This window comes from Cervus canadensis, chromosome 23, assembly GCF_019320065.1.
Source record: "Cervus canadensis isolate Bull #8, Minnesota chromosome 23, ASM1932006v1, whole genome shotgun sequence".
Lineage (NCBI taxonomy): Eukaryota > Metazoa > Chordata > Mammalia > Artiodactyla > Cervidae > Cervus > Cervus canadensis.
Window position 1 is genome coordinate 11,416,143 of NC_057408.1, and position 23,375 is coordinate 11,439,517.

General features: G+C 39.8%; 1 protein-coding gene across 1 annotated transcript in view; it reads left to right on the forward strand.

Annotated features, from left to right (window-relative positions):
• Positions 1-23,375, forward strand: part of WDR7 (WD repeat domain 7) — a 327,399-nt gene that overhangs the window by 41,506 nt on the left and 262,518 nt on the right. The window contains exons 6-7 of the mRNA XM_043443687.1: positions 6,235-6,430; positions 13,128-13,342. Coding sequence (XP_043299622.1) covers positions 6,235-6,430; positions 13,128-13,342 — 411 coding nt within the window. The remainder of the gene's footprint in view (positions 1-6,234; positions 6,431-13,127; positions 13,343-23,375) is intronic.

Consider the following 23,375-nt stretch of genomic DNA (forward strand, 5'->3'; position numbering starts at 1 on the left):
GTCTTGTAAAATGCCTGAGGTCAGGCTGGATGACCTAGGTGGTACTTTCTGACTCTCAGATCCTGTGATGGCTTGTGGCATTCTGCTGCTCAGCACTAATGTACTGTGAGGGTTATTTACTGGCAAATACAGGTAGTGCTTATTGGTTGAGGATCAGAATTATTTGAAAAATAATAATTGGCCTTGGAATATATTTGTTTCAGTTCAGTATCTTCCTCCTTTGCCCTGCTTCAATTGTCTTAATTTTTTTCATTAAATCAAAGTAAGAGTTTTTACCTGTTGCTTTTCGTCAGTCCCTGCTTTTAATTAACTTTTGATATTGTCGGTGCCTTTTCCTTCTCGGAAAGGACTAATACAGTGGTTGGAACATGATCTTGAATAATTTTTACCTGTAATGCACTGACCAAATTGATCAGATGCTCAGTCCATGCCGTACAAGTTCTGTTCCATAACAAAAAAAAAAAAATTTTTTTAATGGTATGTGTTACACTCTTTTAGTCAGTTGGTAGAGGCAGGTGCTAAAGTGGAATCTGTGAGACAGTTGATTGGGGCAAAGGAATGAAATATTAAACCTCTTCTTCTTTTTTTTTTAACCTTAACAAATTGAGCTTATGAACATTTACTGCATGGAAGGACATTGATGCCTCCCTTGGTTCATGCATTGGACGGGCACGTTTCTCCTGGGCTCTGCGTGGGCCTGCTGCCTCCAGGAGGGGACCTCCGTGCTCTCCTCGGGTGTGCTCCCGGTGACAGTGTGTCTAGGAGAGCTGGCAGATCGTACTATGCAGGTCTTAACCCCGCCATCACAAAATGAGCAGGGCAAATAATGCTGGGAGATATTCCTAGTGAAAATGAAATGCCCTTTTATTAGCCCCATTATCAGGTTCAAACTATGGTCACTTGATCAATCTGGCAAGAGGACAGCCACAAAACTCCTGATTATAGGTGGCGCTAGTGGTAAGGAATCTCCCTTCCAAGGCAGGAGACCTTCAACCTCAAGGCAAGATACCTGGGTTCGATGCCTGGGTCAAAAATATACCCTGGAGTAGAAAGTGGCCAACGCCCTCTAGTATTCTTGCCTGGAAAATTCCAGAGACTGAGAAGCCTGGTGGACTGCAGTCCATGGGACCGCAAAGAGTCAGACACAACTGAACCACTCAGCGTATAAAATATGTATTTAGCTTCACTATCATTAACAGTGAAACCTTCCTAAAGATAAATATTATGCTTTGAGGTATTGGCTACTGCTAACATAAAGTTCTTAGCAAGACATTTAAGAAAATATTTCATCTTAAATTTGTTTATTTAAACTGAATCATCCTTTTAAAATATATATTCTTGAGCATGCTTTACAATATACATGATGTATTGGCACAAGTACATATTCAGTTTATAAATATACATATAGTGAGGATACATTACAAAGTTCTAATGAGTGGGTGTTTGATCAAACACATTTGGAACATAAATGTTTTTCAAATAATTTAAAGATAAAGAGGTTCATATATTTTAGTTCTTTGTATTATTACTTTACATGCACAATTTAAATGTCTTTTCCTTGTTAAGATATCCTTGGGTTAAGTCAAGTTTAGGTGACTTTTCCAGGTTGAAATGGAAGAAAGTAAAGTAGAATGTAATTAATCAAATTATAGAATGAATCATTGTAGGTGAAGTAAATGTTCAGTAACTGAGATCTCTAGAATTTAATAATTTAATAATAAAAACTGTACTAATTCAACTTATTTGTGAGGAAGCTACGCCTAAATCAGAGTGATAGGAACTATGAAATATTCTTTAAGAAGTGCTTCTTCAATAATTTTGAGGATAGATAAGAAACCAAGTTAATTGTATTTTAGCAAATCTTTTAAATGCTTTCATTTAACAGGTAGCTGAGAATTATTTATCATTACTTTGTTCATTGTTTGAATTAAAATTAATACCAAAGTGGTACTTGAGAATGGCCTTTTTTTCCTTTTACATTTAAATAGGCTAGACTTTTGCTTTGTTTAGACCATTAATTTGTTTTTATACAGCCTGTGAAGGTAACCATTAACTCAGAATTAATTACTGGGATCAAAATTAATGAGATTTTAACTGTATCTGGGTCATTTCTACTCTAGGCAAGTTTTCTTCACACAAATTGGACTAGCATTTTCTTGAAAAAAGAAAAATTAAATTCATTTAAATCCATGTTTTAAAAGCAAAGAACCTCTTTCCTTGTGAGTTAAGTATCTCTAATAACTGTGCTTCCTTGGGCCTAGTAATACTGATTTTTGTTGTTGCTGTTTTCAGTCTTGATTATTTTGGCTATTTCAAGGCTGTTGCTCATTACAGTAAAACCAGACCTAACTCTTCAGATGCTTATTTTCATTTGCATGGATGGTATACCATTTTTATTTTGGGCTAAAAGCACTTTTGTGGACGTCGTTTGCCCGTTTTCATCATCATTGCACTGTGTGAGTGAAAAAACAGAACTATTCTTTAAAATGTACTTATGTAAATACACATGTCAGAAAAAAACATATCATGTGGGAATGAAAAACTAGAATTTTTGGAGTTCAGTTATTTTTTTCCTTCAGAAAATTACACCCCCACAATCTACTTTTTAAAGCACACCCTCTGCTATTATTTTATTTTTGCTTTGTGTTTTACTAATAACGGTGATAATGTGATGTAGAGATTTGAAATCTTTTTATGAGGATAGATTGCATTTTTTTTTAATTAAAAAAATAATTATCCACCTGTATATAAATGGCAAAGGTGAAAGTTCTGACAGTAAACTCCTCATGAGGATTTGGTGCCGGAGGTCAGGTTCTCCATTAGAACAGGGATACTGCACTGCAGTATAAACCGCAGTGGGAGATGCGTGGCGGAGAGAGAATGAGTGGGTCAGTGCTTCTCAGTTTTGTTATCACTTCAGATGTTGAGAGCCACCAATAAAACATAATTTGAAAAACACCACAGTAAAGAATATCGATAAAAAATTCACCTTTTTAACAGACAGACTTCAACCCCGCCCCCGCCCCCATGCCTCATTTTATCTATGAAAAGGAATGATAGGAATGTATGTTAACATTAATGAGATGATTGTCAACTTGGGGACTGGGAGGTTGGCTAGTTAGATGTGTGACATTAATTAAGGATTAGTTCATTTTAAAGATTGAGGAGGCTTCCCAGGTGGCGCAGTGGTAAAGAATCCACCTGCCAATGCAGGAGACGCAGGTTTGATCCCTGGGTCGGGAAGATCCCCTGGAGAAAGCAATGGCCACCCACTCCAGTATTCTTGTCTGGAGAATCCCATGGACAGAGGAGCCTGTGGGCTGCAGTCCATGGGGTCGCAAAGAGTTGGACATGGCTGAGCCACTGAACACGTACGTGTACACACACAGAGTCGGATACGACTATGAGCAACTGAGGGCATATTCTCTCTCTCATCAGTGCCTGATTAAAGGGTGTGAGTAGATGGAAAGGAACACCGTTTAGAAATACTTCTTTGCAGTGACTCATACACAGAGAAAACGATCACTGTTAGATTTGTTTTCTCTAGTAAGAGAAGTAAATAAAACGACTACTTTTTTGCAGATCCACATTGCAAAATAGAAAATGTGTGTGCGTGCTAAGTCACTTCAGTCGCATCAGACTCTTTGCGACCCCATGGACTGTGGCCCACCAGGCTCCTCTGTGCATGGGATTCTCCAGGCAAGAATACTGGAGTGGGTTGCCATGCCCTCCTCCAGGGGGCCTTCCCAACACAGGGATGGAACCCAAGTCTCTTACATCTCCTGCATTGGCAGGTGGGTTCTTTACCACTAGCGCCACCTGGGAAGCCCAAAATACAAAATAGTTAACCATTCATGTGGCAGTCATCTTTTTGTAAATTGAATGGTGGATATATTTGATAAATGCAAAGTCAGTATTAATGATTATTTGTGGAAATGCAAACACTCCATTGTACTAAATTATCATCTTATTTTTTATTCCCCCTAAACTATCGTCTTCTGTTATCAGAATATGTCTGGTGAAAGTCAAAAATACCTTATGTCGTGTGCAGTAATTGAAAATAAAGTCATGTTATATTTCTGCCATGTTACGTTCTAACATATTCTTGTAGTTTGCCTCTGTAGTTTGACTTATTCTTTAATTACAAGGTGAAGTTTTACAGGCCATAGTCAGCTACCCTTCAGTCCTTAATGTCTTTTTTAAAGAAATAAATCATGTTTTATGCTTATGAGGAAGCCTGAAATAAATTTAAAAGATGCACAAGAAAATTCTATATGATGTTTTGATAACAGTTTATAACATGATGTTTCTGAACTTAGTTTTCTTAACTTTGAAAATTAGTAAATAGCTACTGTGCTGATTATAGTTTTTATATCATTATAAAACACAAAGCACAAATAAAGCTAACATAGTACCCAAGATTGAAACACCTGAGTTAAAGAACAAAGTGGTGAGTTAAATCTTACTCTCTCTCTCTTGTTAATGTTCTGCTTCATTCAAAAATTGAGTTTGGGTTGTTTACAAGAAATAAACAGTATTCAGTTAGATAAAAATAAAGCAAAATCACAATGAAGAGAAAATGAGAGAAACACTAGATGAGACCACCAAGAGTCCACATTCAGAAATGTGTGCCCACACCCCCCTGTTATAAGTAGAAAATTCAGTCCTGCGTTTCTTAGTAGCCAAAACATCAGGAATCAGCTTCAGCAGCCTTCCCCAAAGTGTGTTCCTTAAAAACTGTGTCTTATAAGGTTATGATGGTCAGATGAATGTAGAGATGAGAGATAGCATTTGTCCTCTGTAGATATAATTACGCTCATGTTACAGGTTAGAGGTTCTTAGAAGCTCTGTGGATAAAAACAACTGTAGCTTGTGTTTCCCATGCACCTCTGGTCACCCCCCGCTCCTGCCTCCTGCTTTTTTTCATCTGATACATGTCAACATTTCCCGATGAGGGAGTTACTGTTCTTTAGCCAAAAAAGTCTGCTCAGGCAAAGGCCAGCAGAGTGAGCTTTAAGAAAGTTCTCCTCTGGATCCTATAGAAGGGATGAAGTTGAAAGTTGAAAGTGGAGGTCACTCAGTCGTGTCCGACTCTTTGCGACCCCATGAACTATACAGTCCGTGGAATTCTCCAGGCCAGAACACTGGAGTGGGTAACCTTTCCCTTCTCCAGGGGATCTTCCCAACCCAGGGATCGAACCCAGGTCTCACCTGCATTGCAGGCGGATTCTTTAGGGATCTTCCCAACCCAGGGGTCGAACCCAGGTCTCACCCGCATTGCAAGCAGATTCTTTACCAGCTGAGCCACAAGGGAAGCCTATAGAAGGGATAATATGTCTTAGTATATAGTGCCTTAGATCTCCTCCTCAATAAATAGCCACAATAATGCATTTCAGATGGCTATTTTGATATGGTTTCGCCTTGATGTGAACTGTAAGCATAATCTAATAACTCACTACAAAGTTTTAAGTTGCTTATCCGGACATATGAAGACTCTTAATTTTTAATTTTCTCCATTATGGATTCAGTTCTTGGTAGTTACTGAAAATCTTTACTGTCTTTGATTGTTTATATTATATTCCAGCTTGTTCTAAAAAGGGATGGAAGGGCACAAAGCAGGGATGAGCAGGAAATGCAGAGGAGGCTGTTTACCAGGCTTTTGTTGTTAGTTGAGGCCATGTGCCCGCCGACGTTATAGGTGGAGGCTGTGAAGCACACCTAGAGATGATACAGATGGTTGGCGGCTCTTCAGAAATGGTTGTGGCAGAGGGACCCTGAGGGTATTGTTTTTGAGCAAAGGAGCAGGGGAGAGCATGGGTCTAAGAGACAGAGTCACAGACAGAAGCGCTGCAGACAACAGCTCCAGCTGCTCACAAAGGGAAGTTCAAACGGGGAAAGGGAAAACGTCATAACAGATCAATTTCTTTCCAGCTCTGTCTGTTCATATATAGCAATCATTTTATAAGGTCATCTTCAGATTTGAACAGCAGCTTTTTCTAGGTGTCTTTTCCTTTTTAAAACTAGTTTTAATGTAGTCTTTTTCAAAGTGTTGTGATGATTGAACTGGGCATTTTAGGTATAACATGAAAGAGGGGCATCTTCCACACGTCCTGGTGTTGCGGTTCATGTTTTCGACAGCAGTGAATGCGTAACTAATTTTGACTTCACTGAGGACCAGATCCATGTTACTCCGAATTTAATCTAAATGTGATTGAGATTTATTTTTCCTTTCAGGCAAGAGTGCAGCACTGCATCTGTTCTGTAGCCAGTGACCACTCAGTCGGACTTCTAAGTTTGCGAGAGAAAAAGTGCATTATGCTGGCGTCTCGTCATCTTTTCCCCATTCAAGTAATCAAGTGGAGGCCTTCTGATGATTACCTAGTAGTGGGATGTTCAGACGGCTCTGTGTATGTCTGGCAAATGGATACTGGTAAGAACAGATGAGACTAGAAAGTTAAATGGATATATTCAGCTTCCTAGAAATGAAAAATCTTTTGTATGAGGAAGAACCCCTGAAATGTCAAAAGGTTGCTACTTGTGTTTCTCATCACCGCTTTTTCTAAGTGTTCTTATCATTATCAACAAAGAAATGTTTAGATATCCTCTGAAATATTTGTTGTACTCTCTCAGATACTTGTAGAGTAGTTCACTGATCTTTAGAGAAATGTGGTTGATGACAACGTTTAACTTAGGACAGACATCAGACACCAGACAGCTAAGTGATTTCTGTATAATTCATGAGGCAAATTGTAAGATTAAAGAATTATTAAAAAAAAAAGAATCATTTTTGCCTCTAGTTCACAAACAGTGGAAAACGATAGAATTCTCTTTCATTTGAACAGCAGAAAAATAACACAGGGCTGTTAATTGAAGGAGATAATTGAAAGTTTTAAGTTCTAGAGAGAACATTTAAAATTTTAAGGTTCAGATATTTTACATTTGTGGCATAACATGCAGCAGGTAATGTTTAGCTTAAAAACATAGACCGTGACGTATAAAATTTACATATAGAAGCTTAGAGTTTTTCCTTGGAAATTTTTAAGTATATAACTACATGTTTATTAGTTTGGGCTTTTCAAAACGCACTATTCTACTTTTACTATCCTAAGTCATCATCTATCAGTGAGTTAGACCTTTCTTTATGTTCCTAAAGAATGTATGTGCTATGTAATATTTCTTCTATTTTTTTCTTTTTCTCCATGAAACTTTTTTTTGTTTTCTTAAACAGTCCTGTTTGAAAGCAGACTATGTGTATATTTCTGGCTTGGATGCTGGTGTAAGAGGGAGAGCTCACAGGTCTTTTTGGAGCGATTAGCCATAATCTTCACCTATCCTTCATTTGCAGTCCTGGTCCTCTCTGATAGTACACAAGCAATTTTGACAAGGGGAAATGTTCTTGAAGAGTGTCAAACTTCTTTACTTTTGCCTTTAGCGTTTTTTTGTCTTTGGCCTGATTGTAAAACAGATTCTTAGTTTTTGTCAGATTTTGAGAGCACAGAGTGGAAGTGAAAGTCACTCAGTCATCTCCGACTCTTTGCCAGAACACTGGAGTGGGTAGTCTTTCCATTCTCCAGGGGATCTTCCTGACCCAGGGATCGAACCCAGGTCTCCCGCATTGCAGGCGGATTCTTCACCAGCTGGGCCACCAGGAAAGCCCAAGAGAGCGCAGAGGCATTAGAAAGAGAGATGGACTCAAACTCACCATCACTCAGTGGTGAATTCTTTCCTGTTTCTCTCGAGTCTCATCTCTACATTTTAAAAAACAGATTTGCTGTCATATTGCGTATGTAAGTTTGTGTCCTATTTTTGTGTTCCTTTCTGTTGCACCCTGTCTGCTGAGCAGCACCGTTTCATGTTCGCTGATTTGGTCCACCCTACAAACCAGATACAGTTGACCCTTGAACAACATGGGGGTTAAGGTCCCCCGCTTCTGCATAGTTGAAAATCTGTGTATAACTTAAAGTTGGCTCTCCATTGCCGTGTTTTCTTCATATCCATGGTTCTCCATTCTTGGATTCAAATGACCAAGGATTATGTAGTACTGTCGTATTTACTACCAAAAAAAGCAATCCATGTGTATGTGGGTCTGCACAGTTCAAACCTGTGTTGTTTAAGGTCAGCTGTATACAGAGTTTGTCTTGGGCTCTGGGCTTCCCGGTGGCTCAGACGGTAAGGAATCTGCCCGCAGTGCAGGAGACCTGGGTTCGATCCCTGGGCTGGGAAAATTCCCTGGAGTACAGAATAACTACCCACTCCAGTATTCTTGCCTGGAGAATCCCATGGACTGGGAAGCCTGGCAAGCTACAGTTCATGGAGTCCCAAAGAGTCAGACACGACTGAGCGACTAACACGTTCACTTTTTCGCTGGAGTCTGACTCCTTGGTGTGAATTTAAGATCCACCATTTGGCAGCACTGTGATCCATGACAAGTCTCTCAGTTTACTCATCTGTAAAATGAAGATAATAATAGTTGCTGTTTTATAGTGTTTCTGACAGAATAAAATGACATAATATTTACCTGGTATGTAGGAGACGTAAGTGCGTATCCATGTATGTTTGTGTATTTTGTGTGTGTACTTGCATATGTGTATATTTCCTATTATTGTTATTTGACAAACATGCTTAACTTGTTACTTTGTTGGCCTTGGGGATATGATATTACCTTAATTTAGAAAATTTTTTTTAGAATTAATATTAAAGAAAGTTCTAGTGATGATAATTGTAAAATATTATTTTAAAATACTGTGTATATAAACAAATGATACATTGTAAATACAAGAGTATGGTAAACTTGTTTAGAACTTTAAACATTAAATTAATATGATAAAGAGTATAATTTTTCTGCATTTCTTAGATGCTGAAATATATGGTACTTGAATACTTCAGATACTTTAAGGACATTTACAAAGAATATGAAAGTCTTTACAAATGATACCTTACTGGAAGACAGAATTACTTTTCCAGTAGTTTCCCTAGTAGGAAATGACAAATAGCTCCTGACTGTATGTGTACTGAGGATGTTCTTTTTATAACCAGTTTACTATAATTAAGCCCAATACATAATATTGCAGTTGACCAATTATCTTCTGACCTTCAGGAGGATTTTGGTAAACAATCAGTCAATATGGCGTTCTTAAATCAAGATAAAGCTAGGGAAGCAGAATAAATTTTGGACTTCAAACATAATAGGGGGTGTACGCTCTTTTTCCCTCTTTGCTGTTCAGGTTTTAGCTAGTGATATAAAGGTCCCTGGGGAGCCAGCAAGGCACATCCTGAAGGTATTGACATTATTTATTAGTTAAATAAATAAAAAATGAAGCAAAAATAAATCAGATTCGGCCCAGGCTTGATGTATGAAATGTGTTTAAACTCTGAGGAGATACTTTTTGCCTGTACTTCGTGTTTTGGGAATGTATTTTTACAGATGAAACCATATTACATGAAAACTACTCAGGCATTTTGTGCAATTTTCTGTTTGCCATTTTGAATTACACTGATGTTTCTAGCTTAACAACACTTAAAAATGTCTTAACTTTTTAATTTCATGGAGCATTCTGGTTGTTTTCCTCTTCAAATGGGTAGTTTTTATTTTCAGTGTTCATTTCCTTATGAAATGAAGTTAAAGCTAGTAATACAAAACTTAGAGACATAGAGGTCCATAATCTTTTGTTCTTTTATTTGTCCTCTTAATTATATGCAATAGTGCTTAAGAGGGGGTTTCCCTGGTGGCTCAGACAGTAAAGCATCTGCCTGCAATGCCGGTGACCTGGGTTCAATCCCTGGGTTGGAAAGATCCCCCGTAGAAGGGAATGGCTACCCACTAGAAGCCATGGAAATGATTATTCCTTCCCAACTCTGAGTAGTTAGAAAGTTAGTCAAACAACCAGCAACAAGATTTGGCTAGCTAAACATCTTGACTCCTGCTTCCGAACTTACTAAAAAAGGTGGGTCACCGACCTAGATGGTGGCTGCTTCTTCGTGGAGTTGCATTCTGTAGGGATCAGCTCTCTTGTTCTGCACGTCTGATGTTCCCAGTGAGCGTGTGGTGGTGTTCTCTCAGGCCTCTGACAAGGCCAGGATCCTGTCTGTTGGGACACGGTGGCATGCTTCAGGCAGTGACTGGTGTTGCAAGTTGTTCTTCTTATCTGACCATTCCCGAGCCTTAAACACCGTTGTTATCTGCACTTTTTATCATTTTTGCTTCATAGTGAAGGTGATTCATCATATACCTGTTCCTGTAGGGACAGTGGTCAGATGTTCTTGTACAGTTGCAAACACCAGCAGTGATTGCCAAGTACTAGAAATTAGTGTATGAAGTCTTACCAGTTTACTTTGTCCTGTTACTTTTTTTCCTTTTCATTTATTTCCTGTCCCTTCAAGTTTTCTGAAATATTCCTGTTTTTGCAATAACTTCATGAAATACATGTTTGAATCATTTTTTTAAAACTTAAGTATCCAATAAAATATAACAATATGAGCTAATATGTCTATTGGCACAACATATATAAAGCATGGATATCCAAAAACATTTATTTTGATTTATTTAAATTGATGGTTTTGCCTTTGTTATTAAAATTACCAAAGTGAATCAGGAGGTGGTACTTCAGTTCTATCTTTTGTCATTAGTAAAGAGTTTAGTAGCAAGTATTTTCTTCACATATTTGACCTTTTGCCTGCAGGATATAATACAATAGAGATTTGATTTTATGTTTCTGTTTCACAGGATACGACATAGCATCATTGACTTTTCTGTATCGTCTATATTTTTGTTTTCATTCTATTACAAAAATAAGATAAGGACTTCCCTGATGGCCCAGTAATTAAGAGTTCGAACTTCCAATGTAGGGGGCATGGGTTTGATCCCTGGTCAAGGAATGGAACTTTTATAAGATACCACATGATGCATGGCATGGCCAAAAATAAAAACAAACAAACAAAAGAAAAACTAACAAAAAAACACTGTAAGAGGATAGGCAGAGACACAAAGGATGAAATGGTTAAGAAAAAAAATAGTACTTTTCTAGTCAAGCGAAGTTTCTTATTTCCCTTTTGGATTCACTCTGAAATTCTGAAGGAAGAGGTTATTAGAATGGAAATATGACTATCTTTTCAACCTTTCTCCCTATAAGTCCTCTGTGCAGTTAATTACTAAGTCCTTCCCATTAGGTAGCCGTCACCTCCCTTTCTTCTTTATAGCGTACTGTTTTTATATCAGGCTATATTTTTTAACACCCACGCTATCTTTGGCTTCCCTGATAGTTCAGTTGGTAAAGAATCTGCCTGCGATGTAGGAGACCCCAGTTTGATTCCTGGGTCTGGAAGATGCCCTGGAGAAGGGATAGGCTACCCACTCCAGTATTCTTGGGCTTCCTTTGTGGCTCAGCTGGTGAAGAATCCACCAGCAACGTGCGACACCTTGGTTCGATCCCTGGGTTGGGAAGATCCCCTGGAGAAGGGAAAGGCTACCCACTCAGTATTCTGGCCTGGAGAATCCCGTGGACTGATTCGTCTGTGGGGTCACAAAGAGTCGGACACGGCTGAGCCGCTTTCATTTTCACTTTAATGCTATCTTTATTGGTTCTCTGTCTTCTGTTTCTACCTTCTAGTCCATCCTGTACTCTCCTGGCAAATTAATTGTAGGAAATAAAACAATAACAACCACACTTGATTCATGCCACTGTCTTAAAAAGACATGAACAATTTTGGTTCACATAGCCTCTAAGACAAGGCCCGCCACAGCGTGGTACACTTCTACCTTTGTCTTATCTCCTACTGTTCTTTTATACAGACTGGTTGCTTTGTGTGAAAAATAGTTCTAACCAAGAATAATTGGGTCACTGTGTACTACCTCTTGTCTTTTATATCTTGCATATTGTTGCTCATGATTTTCCTTCATTTGGAACATTATTTCTTTTTATTTGCTTATTTATTTAAGCGGTATATTATCTTTTAAGGAACAGTGAAAGTGAAAGTTGCTCAGTCGTGTCCAACTGTTTGCCCCATGGACTATAGAGTCTGTGGAATTTTCCAGGCTAGAATACTGGAGTGGGTAGCCTTTCCCTTCTTCAGGGGATCTTCCCAACCCAGGGATTGAACCCAGGTCTCCTGCATTGCAGACAGATTCTTCAGCTGAGCCACCAGTAAAGCCCAAGAATACTGGAGTGGGTAGCCTATCCCTTCTCCAGTGGATCTTCCTGACCCAGGAATCTAACTGAAGTCTCCTGCATTGCAGGTAGATTCTTTACCAACTGAGCTATCAGAGAAGCCCTCTTTTAAGGAAAGAAATATAAAAACAAAGCTTTCCCTTTTTCCCCAAGCAGTTAGCATTTCTCTTGCTCTTCATTGCTTTGTATAGATCCAGATTTCTGTCTGGAAGGACTTTCGTTTTGCCTAATATTTTTCTTGTGATACAGGTCTATGAGTGATTCTTTCATCTTCTGTATGTCTAAAAAACTTTTTATTTCACCATCATTTTGAAGATATTTCTTTCTGGGTATAGAATTCTGTGTTGACAGTTTTTTGTTCATTCCTTTCAATATTCCACTATCTTGCTTGTATTATTTCCAGTGAAAAATCTGCTGTAACCCTTATCTTTGTTCCTCTATATATATGCTATATCTATTTTTTTGTGACTTCTTAGAAAATTTTCTCTTTATTATTGATTTTGAGCTGTTTAGTTGTAGTTTTCTGCATATTTCTTGTGCTGAGGATATACACTTCTCAACAAATTTGGTAGGTTTTGGCCATTATTTATTCAAATATGTTTTTTACCTTCCCTTCTCTTTTCTCTGTTTGGAGGCTCTGATTATGTGCCTGCTAGCATACTTGAAATTGCCCAGAGCTTGAGGATTGTCTTTTCATTTTTGATGTTATTTTTCCTGTGTTTAATTTTATAATTTCTATCCTGCGTTTTCAAGTTTACTGAGCTTTTCTTCTGTAGGGGTCTTAAGGGAGAGGAAAGGATGCATGGGAGATCATTAGAGGAAGGAAGGACAAGAAAATGTTTCTGGCAGGCACTGATAGAACATATTCCTACATTAAAAAATGTCCGTGCATTTTTTCCTTTCTTAAAAAATGGACTTTAGTCGTCCAGAGTTGTGTAGTGACTGTGCATGTGTGTGTCTCAGGAGCGCTGGACCGGTGTGTGATGGGGATCACGGCTGTGGAGATCCTGAACGCTTGTGATGAAGCAGCCCCTGCTGCTGTTGACTCACTGAGTCACCCAGCGATCAACCTCAAACAAGCCATGACGCGCCGCAGCCTTGCTGCGCTGAAGAACATGGCCCATCACAAGCTGCAGACTCTGGCCACTAACCTCCTGGCTTCTGAGGCATCCGACAAAGTAAGTTTCATACGTGGACTCATGTGTCCCCATTCAACTTCATTTAATGACACAGCCTTGACACGTCTTAGGAAATCACTTTGGGGAGATGACACTGGTGAATACTAAGCTTCTGATTTTTAAGCAGGTTTATCCAACACAAACACAGTTTTGGAGTGTTTCAAGTATTTGGCATTTTGAAAAAGTAACTTGTTCTTACCATTCAAACTATTTTAAAATGATTCCTACGGACTTGAGTGACTTTAGTTTCTGAAATTAGAATGAACAGTTTGTGTATACTCCGTCTTCTGAACTTTCTGAGAGTCTTCCTGTTGGAAGGCTGAGCACTAGTGATATCTTCAGGAGAAAAAAGTAACAACTTAGCAACAGTTGTGGCTTATCATTTGTTTTAAAGATAGGCTCCGATTTTACTAATGTTAGGCCATTGACAAAATTCAAGAAAATACGTGAGAATGGGGATGGTGAGATTGCATAAGTGCTGGCATTTTTCTGCGAAACCCAAACTCAACCACACTTTCCTTCCTGACAGTTAAAGTAAACCCACCAGGTACTGCTTTAGTTAACAGAAAATTGTCTTACTAAAAGAAGAAGAGTCAACCCCTGTTCATTAATTGGCTACTTACCATTAGTTTTTAGACACTAGCCGCTATTTCCTTTGTGGTCTTTCTGTTCTGTGGTGTTATTAGAACTAGTTTGTCTCTTGTAAATGGATAAATGAAACCTAGAGACCATCCCAGTGTTTTATCTGAATCACACTTAAAATTCCTAGTTCCATCTAAGAATTCATTAGAATTATGAATGGGTCACCAAATACTTTTATTTTCATTCTCTTTTATTCCTGATTCATACTTTTTAAATGATTAGACGTGTGCATAAATAACCCAGGGGTTGAAAGGGTCATGTACAAATTTGAAAATTTGCCCATGAATTAGTGAGTACTAACGACATAGGAAATATTTACTACAGGCAGCTCCACAGACCCATATCCTCTAGTACTTTGCAGAAATAGTTGATTATTCTGTCTTTCCTCAACATATTAATGTCTTATTGGCTTTGTTATATTGTATGTTTCATAGATTGGAATTGTGAAATCCTTCTGTGATTTTTTTTTTTTCATGCTTTCTGTTCCATGCTCTATAGAAGACAGGCTTAAATGCACTTGCCATGGCTATAATTTCTTTCAGAAGATCATGTGGATATTCCCTAGGAATTCAATGTTCATGGCACATTGTCTGATGTTCTATATAATTCTGATATTAAGCAGACTTATAAAACAATACATTCAAGGGCAAGCATGTAAGTTTGGTAATTCCCAAATATATTCTTTTTCTTGTTGATAGCACCTACAAGTAAAACTTTGGAAAAATAATGATATGACTAGAAAATTAAAGGGAAATAAGTGGTACAGTAACATTTACGAATGGCTTTTGTAAGTGGTCATGGCCCATTATGTGATTTTTTACAATCTTGTTTGTCCCTGTTTTAATAGCGCATTTTATAGTGCAATTAGTGATAAAAGCACCAGATATCAGAGGCACTACACTTACGTATTGTAAAATATATTGCTCGTGAACCTCCTCAGCCTTGCAGCAGTGGTAATTGTTGCCTGGCCTACAAGGGAAACAATTATAGAAGAGGGGAAAGGCTTAGGAAGCCAAGGCTGCTGGAGGATAATCACTTTATGAAAAATGTATGTGGGCTGGACCATTAGGGATTTCTCCAACTATTTTCTCATGTTGACTTAGAGGCTCCTCCTGAGGGGAATATTTAAAGAGCCATTTTCTGGATGGCTTTCAAACCTCTGGAGAAATGGAGCCCACCCAAAGTTAAGGAAAAAAAAAAAAATAACCGAAACGTAACTAAGAGCCTCTCAGTGGTACATGACTTACTCTAGGAAATTGGATCTCTTTTTTTTTTCATGGTTCTCAATGGAAAGTGAAATCTCGACGGGAATACTGTATAGAAAGTATCCAGTTTTCTCCTGGTTAGTGCTGGCAATTGGGCTATTTGGAAGTAACAAATATTTTATATTGTTAATTAGGTTAATTTTGCCTGACATACACAGCTTTACAAGCAAAGGTAGATTTAGTAAAGCAAATTTACTGTCCTGTGATTTTTTTTTTTTTCCTTCTTTCACTGGAAGAACAAGAAGGTGTTAAGGAGAATTATCCTTTATTACTGTATCGAATGCAGTACTTGGATGCAATCTCAAAAATGACAGAATGATCTCTGTTCATTTCCAAGGCAAACCATTCAATATCACAGTAATCCAAGTCTGTATCTGACCAGTAATGCTGAAGAAGCTGAAGTTGAACGGTTCTATGAAGACTTACAAGACCTTCTAGAACTAACACCCAAAAAAGATGTCCTTGTCATTATAGGGGACTGGAATGCAAAAGTAGGAAGTCAAGAAACACCTGGAGTAACAGGCAAATTTGGCCTTGGAGTACAGAATGAAGCAGTTTAAAGATTAACAGAGTTTTGCCAAGAGAACGCACTAGTCATAGCAAACACCCTCTTCCAAGAACACAAGAGAAGACTCTACACATGGACATCACCAGATGGTCGACACTGAAATCAGATTGATTATATTCTTTGCAGCCAAAGATGGAGAAGCTCTATAGAGTCAGCAAAAACATGACCAGGAGATGACTTTGGCTCAGATCATGAACTCCTTATTGTCAAATTCAGACTTAAATTGGAGAAAGTAGGGAAAACCACTAGACCATTCAGGTATGACCTAAATCAAATCCCTTAAGATTATACAGTGGAAGTGACAAATAGATTTAAGGGATTAGATCTGATAGACAAGAGTGCCTGAAAAACTATGGACAGAGGTTCATGACATTGTACAGGAGGCAGGGATCAAGACCATCCCCAAGAAAAAGAAATGAAAAAAGCAAAATGGTTGTCTGAGGAGGCCTTACAAATAGCTGTGAAATGAAGAGACGCTAAAGGCAAAGGAGAAAAGGCAAGATACACCCATTTGAATTCAGAGTTCCAAAGTATAGCAAGGAGAGATAAGAAAGCCTTCTTCAGTGATCAGTGCAAAGAAATAGAGGAAAACAATAGAATGGGAAAGACTAGAGATCTCTTCAAGAAAATTAGAGATACCAAGGGAACATTTCATGGAAAGACGGGCACAATAAAGGACAGAAATGGTATGGACCTAACAGAAGCAGAAGATATTAAGAAGAGGTGGCAAGAATACACAGAAGAACTATACAAAAAAGATCTTCATGACTCAGATAATCACGATGGTGTGATCACTCACCTAGAGCCAGACATCCTGGAATGCGAAGTCAAGTGGACCTTAGGAAGCATCACTACGAATAAAGCTAGTGAATGTGATGGAATTCCAGTTGAGCTATTTCAAATTTCTAAAGATGATGCTGTGAAAGTGCTGTACTCAATATGCCAGCAAATCTAGAAAACTCAGCAGTGGCCACAGAACTGAGAAAGGTCAGTTTTCATTCCAATCCCAAAGAAAGGCAATGCCAAAAAATGTTCAAACTACCACACGACTGCATTCATCTCACATGCTAGCAAAGTAATGCTCAAAATTCTCCAAGCCAGGCTTCAGCAGTATATGAACTGTGAACTTCCAGATGTGCAAGCTGGATTTAGAAAAGGCAGAGGAACCAGAGATCAAATTGCCAATGTCTGTTGGATCATTGAGAAAGCACGAGAGTTCCAGAAAAAAAAAATCTACTTCTGCTTTATTGACTATGCCAAAGCCTTTGACTGTGTGGATCACAAACTGTGAGAAATTCTTCAAGAGATGGGAATACCAGACCACCTTCCTGCCTCCTGAGAAATCTGTATGCAGGTCAAGAAGCAACAGTTAGAACTGGACATGGAGCAACAGACTGGTTCCAAATCGGGAAAGGAGTATGTCAAGCCTGCATATTGTCACCCTGCTTATTTAACTTATATGCAGAGTATATCATGCGAAATGCTGGGCTGGATGAAGCCCAAGCTGGAATCAAGATTGCCGGGAAAAATCTCAATAACCTCAGATATGCAGATGATACCACCCTTATGGCAGAAGGTGAAGCAGAACTAAAGAGCCTCTTGTTGAAAGTGAAAGAGGAGAGTGAAAAAGTTGGCTTAAAATTCAAAATTCAGAGAACTAAGATCATGGCATCTGGTCCCATTACTTCATGGCAAATAGAAGGGGAAACAGTGAGAGACTTTATTTTTTTGGGCTCCAAAATCACTGCAGATGGTGACTGCAGCCATGAAATTAAAAGACACTTACTCTTTGGAAGGAAAGCTATGATCAACCTAAAGTGAAGTGAAGTCGGTCAGTCATGTCCGATTCTTTGTGACCCCGTGAACTGCAGCCCACCAGGCTCCCCTATCCATGGGATTCTCCAGGCAAGTATACTGGAGTGGGTTGCCATTTCCTTCTCCAATGATCAACCTAGATAGCATATTAAAAAGTAGAGACATTACTTTGCCAACAAAGGTCCGTCTAGTCAAAGCTATGGTTTTTCCAGTAGTCATGTATGGATGTGAGAGTTGGGTTATAAAGAAAGCTGAGCACCGAAGAATTGATGCTTTTGAACTGTGACTCTTGAGAGTTCCTTGGACTGCAAGGAGATCCAGCTAGTCCATCCTAAAGGAAATCATTCCTGAATATTCATTGGAAGGACTGATGATGAAGCTGAAACTCAAGTATTTTGGTCACCTTATGCGAAGAACTGACTCCTTAGAAAAGACCCTGATGCTGGGAAAGATTGAAGATGGGAGAAGGGGACGACAAAGGATGAGATGGTTGGATGGTATCACTGACTCAATGGACATGAGTTTGAGTAAGCTCTGGGAATTGGTGGTGGACAGGGAAGGAAGCCTGGCGTGCTGTAGTCCAGGGGGTCACAAGAAGTTGGACATGACTGAGTGACTGAACTGAACTGTATTGAACCTTTGAAAAGTGTGTGTACTCAAGACCCTGTGTATTCCTCTATATGTGTCATATTTCTCCTTGTGTTACGGTAACGTGTGCGTGTGTGTGCGCGAGTGTTAGTCGCTCAGTCGCGTCTGACTCTTTGCTTCCCCATGGGCTGTAGCCCACCAGGCTCCTCTGTCCATGAGATTCTCCAGGCAAGAATACTGGAGGGGGTAGCCATTCTTTTCTCCAGACGATCTTCCCAACCCAGGGATTGAACCCGCATTTCCTGCATCGCAGGCAGATTCTTTATCATCTGAACTACCAGGGAAGCCATATAATAACACATATACTTACTCACTTCTCCCTACTGAAAGCTAGGAACCTTTTTTTTTTTTTAAATTAAAGAGAAATTTAAAGTTTTTTTTTTAAATTTAAAAAGCTGTTTTTTAAAAAATTAATTTTAATTGGAGTATAGTTGATTTACAATATTGTATTAGTTTCAAGTGTATAGCCAAGGGAATATATATATCCACTGTTTTTTAGGTTCTTTTCCCATTTCATTATATTGAGTAGAGTTCCCTGTGCTATAAAGTAGGTCCTTATTAATTATCAGTGTTATATCATAGTGTGTATATATCAATTCTCATGTCCCAGTGTATCCCGCCTTCCCCACCCCTTCCTCGTTGGTAACCGTAAGTGTGGTTTCTCCACCTGTGACTGAAGTCCAGCACCCTTGCAGCCAGCGGTTCTGACTGCTCGTCCCGTCTCTGTGTCCTGCCGCGGTGTGGGCCGTGGCTGTGCGGGGGGCGTCTGCTGGGTTGGATGGTGTGTGACAGGAGGGGTGATGGCCTCTGCTTCAGCCTCTCCCCACGTCCTCTCCATTCCCCTTTCTGTCGGTGGTCTTCACTTGACAGTCGGAGCTCTCCCTGTTCGTGAGCCTCTCCATGTGGAGTGTTCAGTAGTGACTTTGCCCTCTCTTCAGTTTTGCATTCTCTCTGTTTGGTTTTGATGAGCAGGTTTGTCCAGGTGTAGCTCATCTTCCTTCTTTGCTGTCTCCCCCAGGAATGACAATCAAAAATGTTTTCCGATATTACCAAATGCTCCCTGTGGGGGCAAAATTACCTCGGGTTTAAACGCACTGCTTTGGCACTTCCCTGGCAGCGCAGTGGTTAAGACTTTATACTTCCAATGCAGGGGCCGTGGGTTCGACCCCTGGTTAGGGAATTAAGATCTCAAATGCCACATGGCATGGCCAAAAAATAAAACACTGTTTCGGAGAAAAAAAGTTGTGAAATGATAGAGCTCCTCCATCCTATTTTCTGTCTTTCTTTTCTTCTCCCCGGTCTGCTGCTTCAGTGTCTCCCTCCGTTAAACAGTGAGGCCAGCCCCGCCTCTGCCCCTCTGTCTCCCATGGCCGAGTTCGTGCGTGCCTTCTCTGCACGCTCACACCTGTCAGCCACACCTTTCCTTACACGCCTCACTTTGTACCGGGTTGGTTGGTTCGTTTGTTTCTTGTGACTGCCTTCCCTATGAGATTTTGAGCTTCTTTAGAACAGGAGTTAAGTTTCTCCCCCTTTTATTTCCAGTTCTTAACTCAGTATGGAGAGCATGGTAAATACCCAGGGAATTTAGGGGAAGTTAGTTTGGAGGCAGAGGTTAGCGTCACGTGGAATCAACTTGGGTGCAAAGCCGGGGACTCCATGAGTCATGCCATGATACCGAGTAGACTTAAAAGGAGATATTTATTTGTTTGAGAATGATTTTGCCATGTCTGACACTGGTATGCAGGCCACTTATAAATGTTGACTTGGGAAATGAATTGTGAGGCTCCTGGGATGATAAGAGTGAGAGGTAACAGGGACTGGAGGTGGCAGTGTAGACGAAGGATAGCTTGTACGCTGTTGTGAGGGTGAATAAACAGGACTTCACACATGGGCAAGGGAAGATTTGAGACACACGAGGTGATTTCAGAGCTCCAAGCCTGGGTGAAGCGAGGTGGTGGAGCTCTGAAGAGAAACAGGCAAGTCATGGAACAGGCTTTGAAGCTGATGGTAATGGGGGAGGTGTCCTCTTCTATCTGCTGTTGGGAGATGGGGTATGTGGAGAGGGAGCAGAAAATGTCCAAAAAATATGATGGTGAGCAAAAGTAGGGATGAGATTTTGTTTCCTAAATGAATGTTGGAATGGAGTGCCTGAATTAAACTGCAGTTGACATCAGATTATTCCAGAAATGCTGTTTTGCTTAATTCTCACTGCAAGTAGGTGAGTTAGTTATTGTCCTCAAATTTGCAAATGATGAACCTAAAGGACCTTTGGATAGAACAGAGATTGGAAAATTTTTTCTGTAAAGGGTTATATAATGAAAAAAAAATTAAGGCTTTGTGGTTCATATCACTTTTGTCACAGTGATTCAACTCTGCCATAATAGTGGCATTAACGGAGCTATGCGTGTGTGCGTGGTTAGTGGCTCAGTCGTGTCTGACCCTTTGAGACCCTATGAACTGTAGCCCACCAGGCTCCTCTGTCCATGGGATTTTCCAGACAAGAGTACTGGAGTGGGTAACCACTCCCTTCTCCAGGGCATCTTCTTGACTCGGGAGTTGAACCCGGGTCTCCTGCATTGCAGGCAGTGCTTTACCGTCTGAGCCACCGGTGAAGCCCCAAAGAGGTATAGACCCTACGTAAGTGGATGAATGTGACTAGCTCCCAACAGAGTTTTGTTAACAAAAATAGACAGTGGGCTGAATTTGGCCCTGGGTCATAGTTTGCTGACCCTTGCATCGGAAGATGACATTATTAAGGCTGTGGATATCGTTCCCCAGTTGAATGGCCTTTGCTTCATTTCTGAAAAGCAGAACAGAGGAGTAGTTTAGAGGCCAAGTTCTGATGACAGGTGTATCTGTGTTCCAGCTGCATCTCTGTAACTTCCTGCCTGTTGGTGACCTTGGACAAGTAACCTCCAATGATCTAGGTTACACATGTAATGGAAAGCAAATTCTTGTAAAGGAAGTAAATGTTGACAGTATATTAGAGAAATGAAATAACACCAAGGGTGGGGAATGAAAAAAGAGCATATGGAGTTAATAATTAATAAAGTCATTGTGCATCATTAAGAGCTCTTTTGGTAGAAGTACTTGGGTCAGAAGTCAGGGTGCAATGAGTTAGGAGTGACCGTGAGATCAAGTGGAGGTGCAGTACGTGGAAGAAGTTTGCTTTTAGAGGAAAAGGAGAGTGCAGAGTTAGCTTCGGTGGCTGCAGGGCTGAGCGGAGCTTATGCTTTGGGAGCTCGCTGACCCTGTTGCTGGTGGAGGGAGTCATCGGTGGGGCCTTGGAGGAGGACGTGGTGCTGAGAGCAGAGCTGGAGAGTTCAGCCTTGCTAACACTGTAATGATGAGAAGAGGGCGGTGAATACAACAAGTTGTTTTCAGTGGAGGAAGAGTGATATCTGTTAAAAAGAAAAAAAGGAAGTGGTAATAATTCCTTGAAGGTAGAGTCATCCTCTTTTCTTTTAATCTGTCATTAAACTCAGAACAGGTACTCTGCTGGGTTAGGAGTTAGAGGACTTGTATGATATAAATAACTAGGAGGTCGTAACTGGCATGTAGTATTTGAGGAATGCATAAATGAATATGTCAAGAAGCATGTCTGGGCATATCTGGTGATCTTTTTGACAAGTTTTCCCATAAATCATTTGTCAGACTGATTCTTGGTGAGGCAATCTTGACGGATGCCTTGGGCCAATGGGATTTTATCAGTGAAGCTAGAAAACCCTTGTGGCATGGAATTCATTTCATAGGTCTACACTGTGTAACTCTTTATTGTGCCGCCTTACATCTTAGGCTGGAGAAGGAAATGGCAGTCCACTCCAGTATTGTTGCCTGGAAAATCTCATGGATGGAGGAGCCTGGTAGGCTACAGCCCATGGAGTCGCAAAGAGTCGGACATGACTGAGCGATTTCACTTGCACTTTTCACATCTTACACACTGTATCAATTAGAATCACCCTATTTATGTTGAAAAAGAATGAAGTTGAAGAAATTGAAAAGTGGCTATAATGATTTATCTTTTACCTTGAATTTCTCTGTCCGTTGTCTAATTAGTCAAAACCCTGAAAAAATGAATGGGCTATATTTGCAAAGGTCAGTAACTTTGTATTCTGTGTAACTAGGCGATAGAATGGGATTTAGAAGTCAAATATAACCTACTGAGAACATACTCTGTGTCTTTTGCTTGCAGAGTTCATTCTGTAAAAAAAAAAATTTGTACTGATGGAATTGACTTTATGATTCATTGTGAAAAGGGCACTTGTGCAGTACAGACAGGGACAAGTCAAATGGCGTCATGTACAGATACCAGCCCTTTCTGGTGAGCTGTCCTCAGCCTTAGAAAAATTCTTATGATATGTCTGACCTTTGGAGAATCAATTAAACTTGCCTAACATTCTGTCCCCAAACTTTAATGAAATTTTCTTAAAAGAAAATATGAGTATGTTAATTGTATATTTATTATTATATACTTATATATGAATTCAGCTTTGGGTTCTTCTAAGTGGTTATTAAGATAAAATTTTTATATTAGACTAATTGCTGTCTAATTGTCAATAAATAAAGTTAGGGAGACCTAGCTAAGCAGCTGAACCTTAAGGAAACAAAGGAGGGAATGTCTCACTATAGCAGAAGAAAGGTTTATTAAGTGCCCGTGTGACCGGTGATTCCCCTTAATGGAGGATAATGATTAGAAACCAAATCTGGGTGCTTTGTAGGCTCATGGCTCCTGCGATGACCCTGCGTCCCTCTCAGTAGACAGAGGTGGACAGCGTGTTTACAAGGCATACACAGTGACGCAAACAAATAATATGGCTTTTAAGTACTTCTCTGTCTTCCTAAATACATGAAATGCCTTGGGTTAACCCCGTTACCTCCAGTCCTAAGCACATACCGCAGTGTCTGTTCTAGGCTCCCCGCCTGGCATGTTATAACTCTCTTCTCACCTGTGGGAAAAACCTCACCCAGTATTTTCGATGCATTGATTTGTTCAGCTCCCCCTGTATGTAGACAGTTTCCTGCCCACCCCAAATCTCCTTTTAGGTGTGCTGACCAAAAGCTTACCTCCCGCAAGGGAGAAACCTTTTCTTTTTGG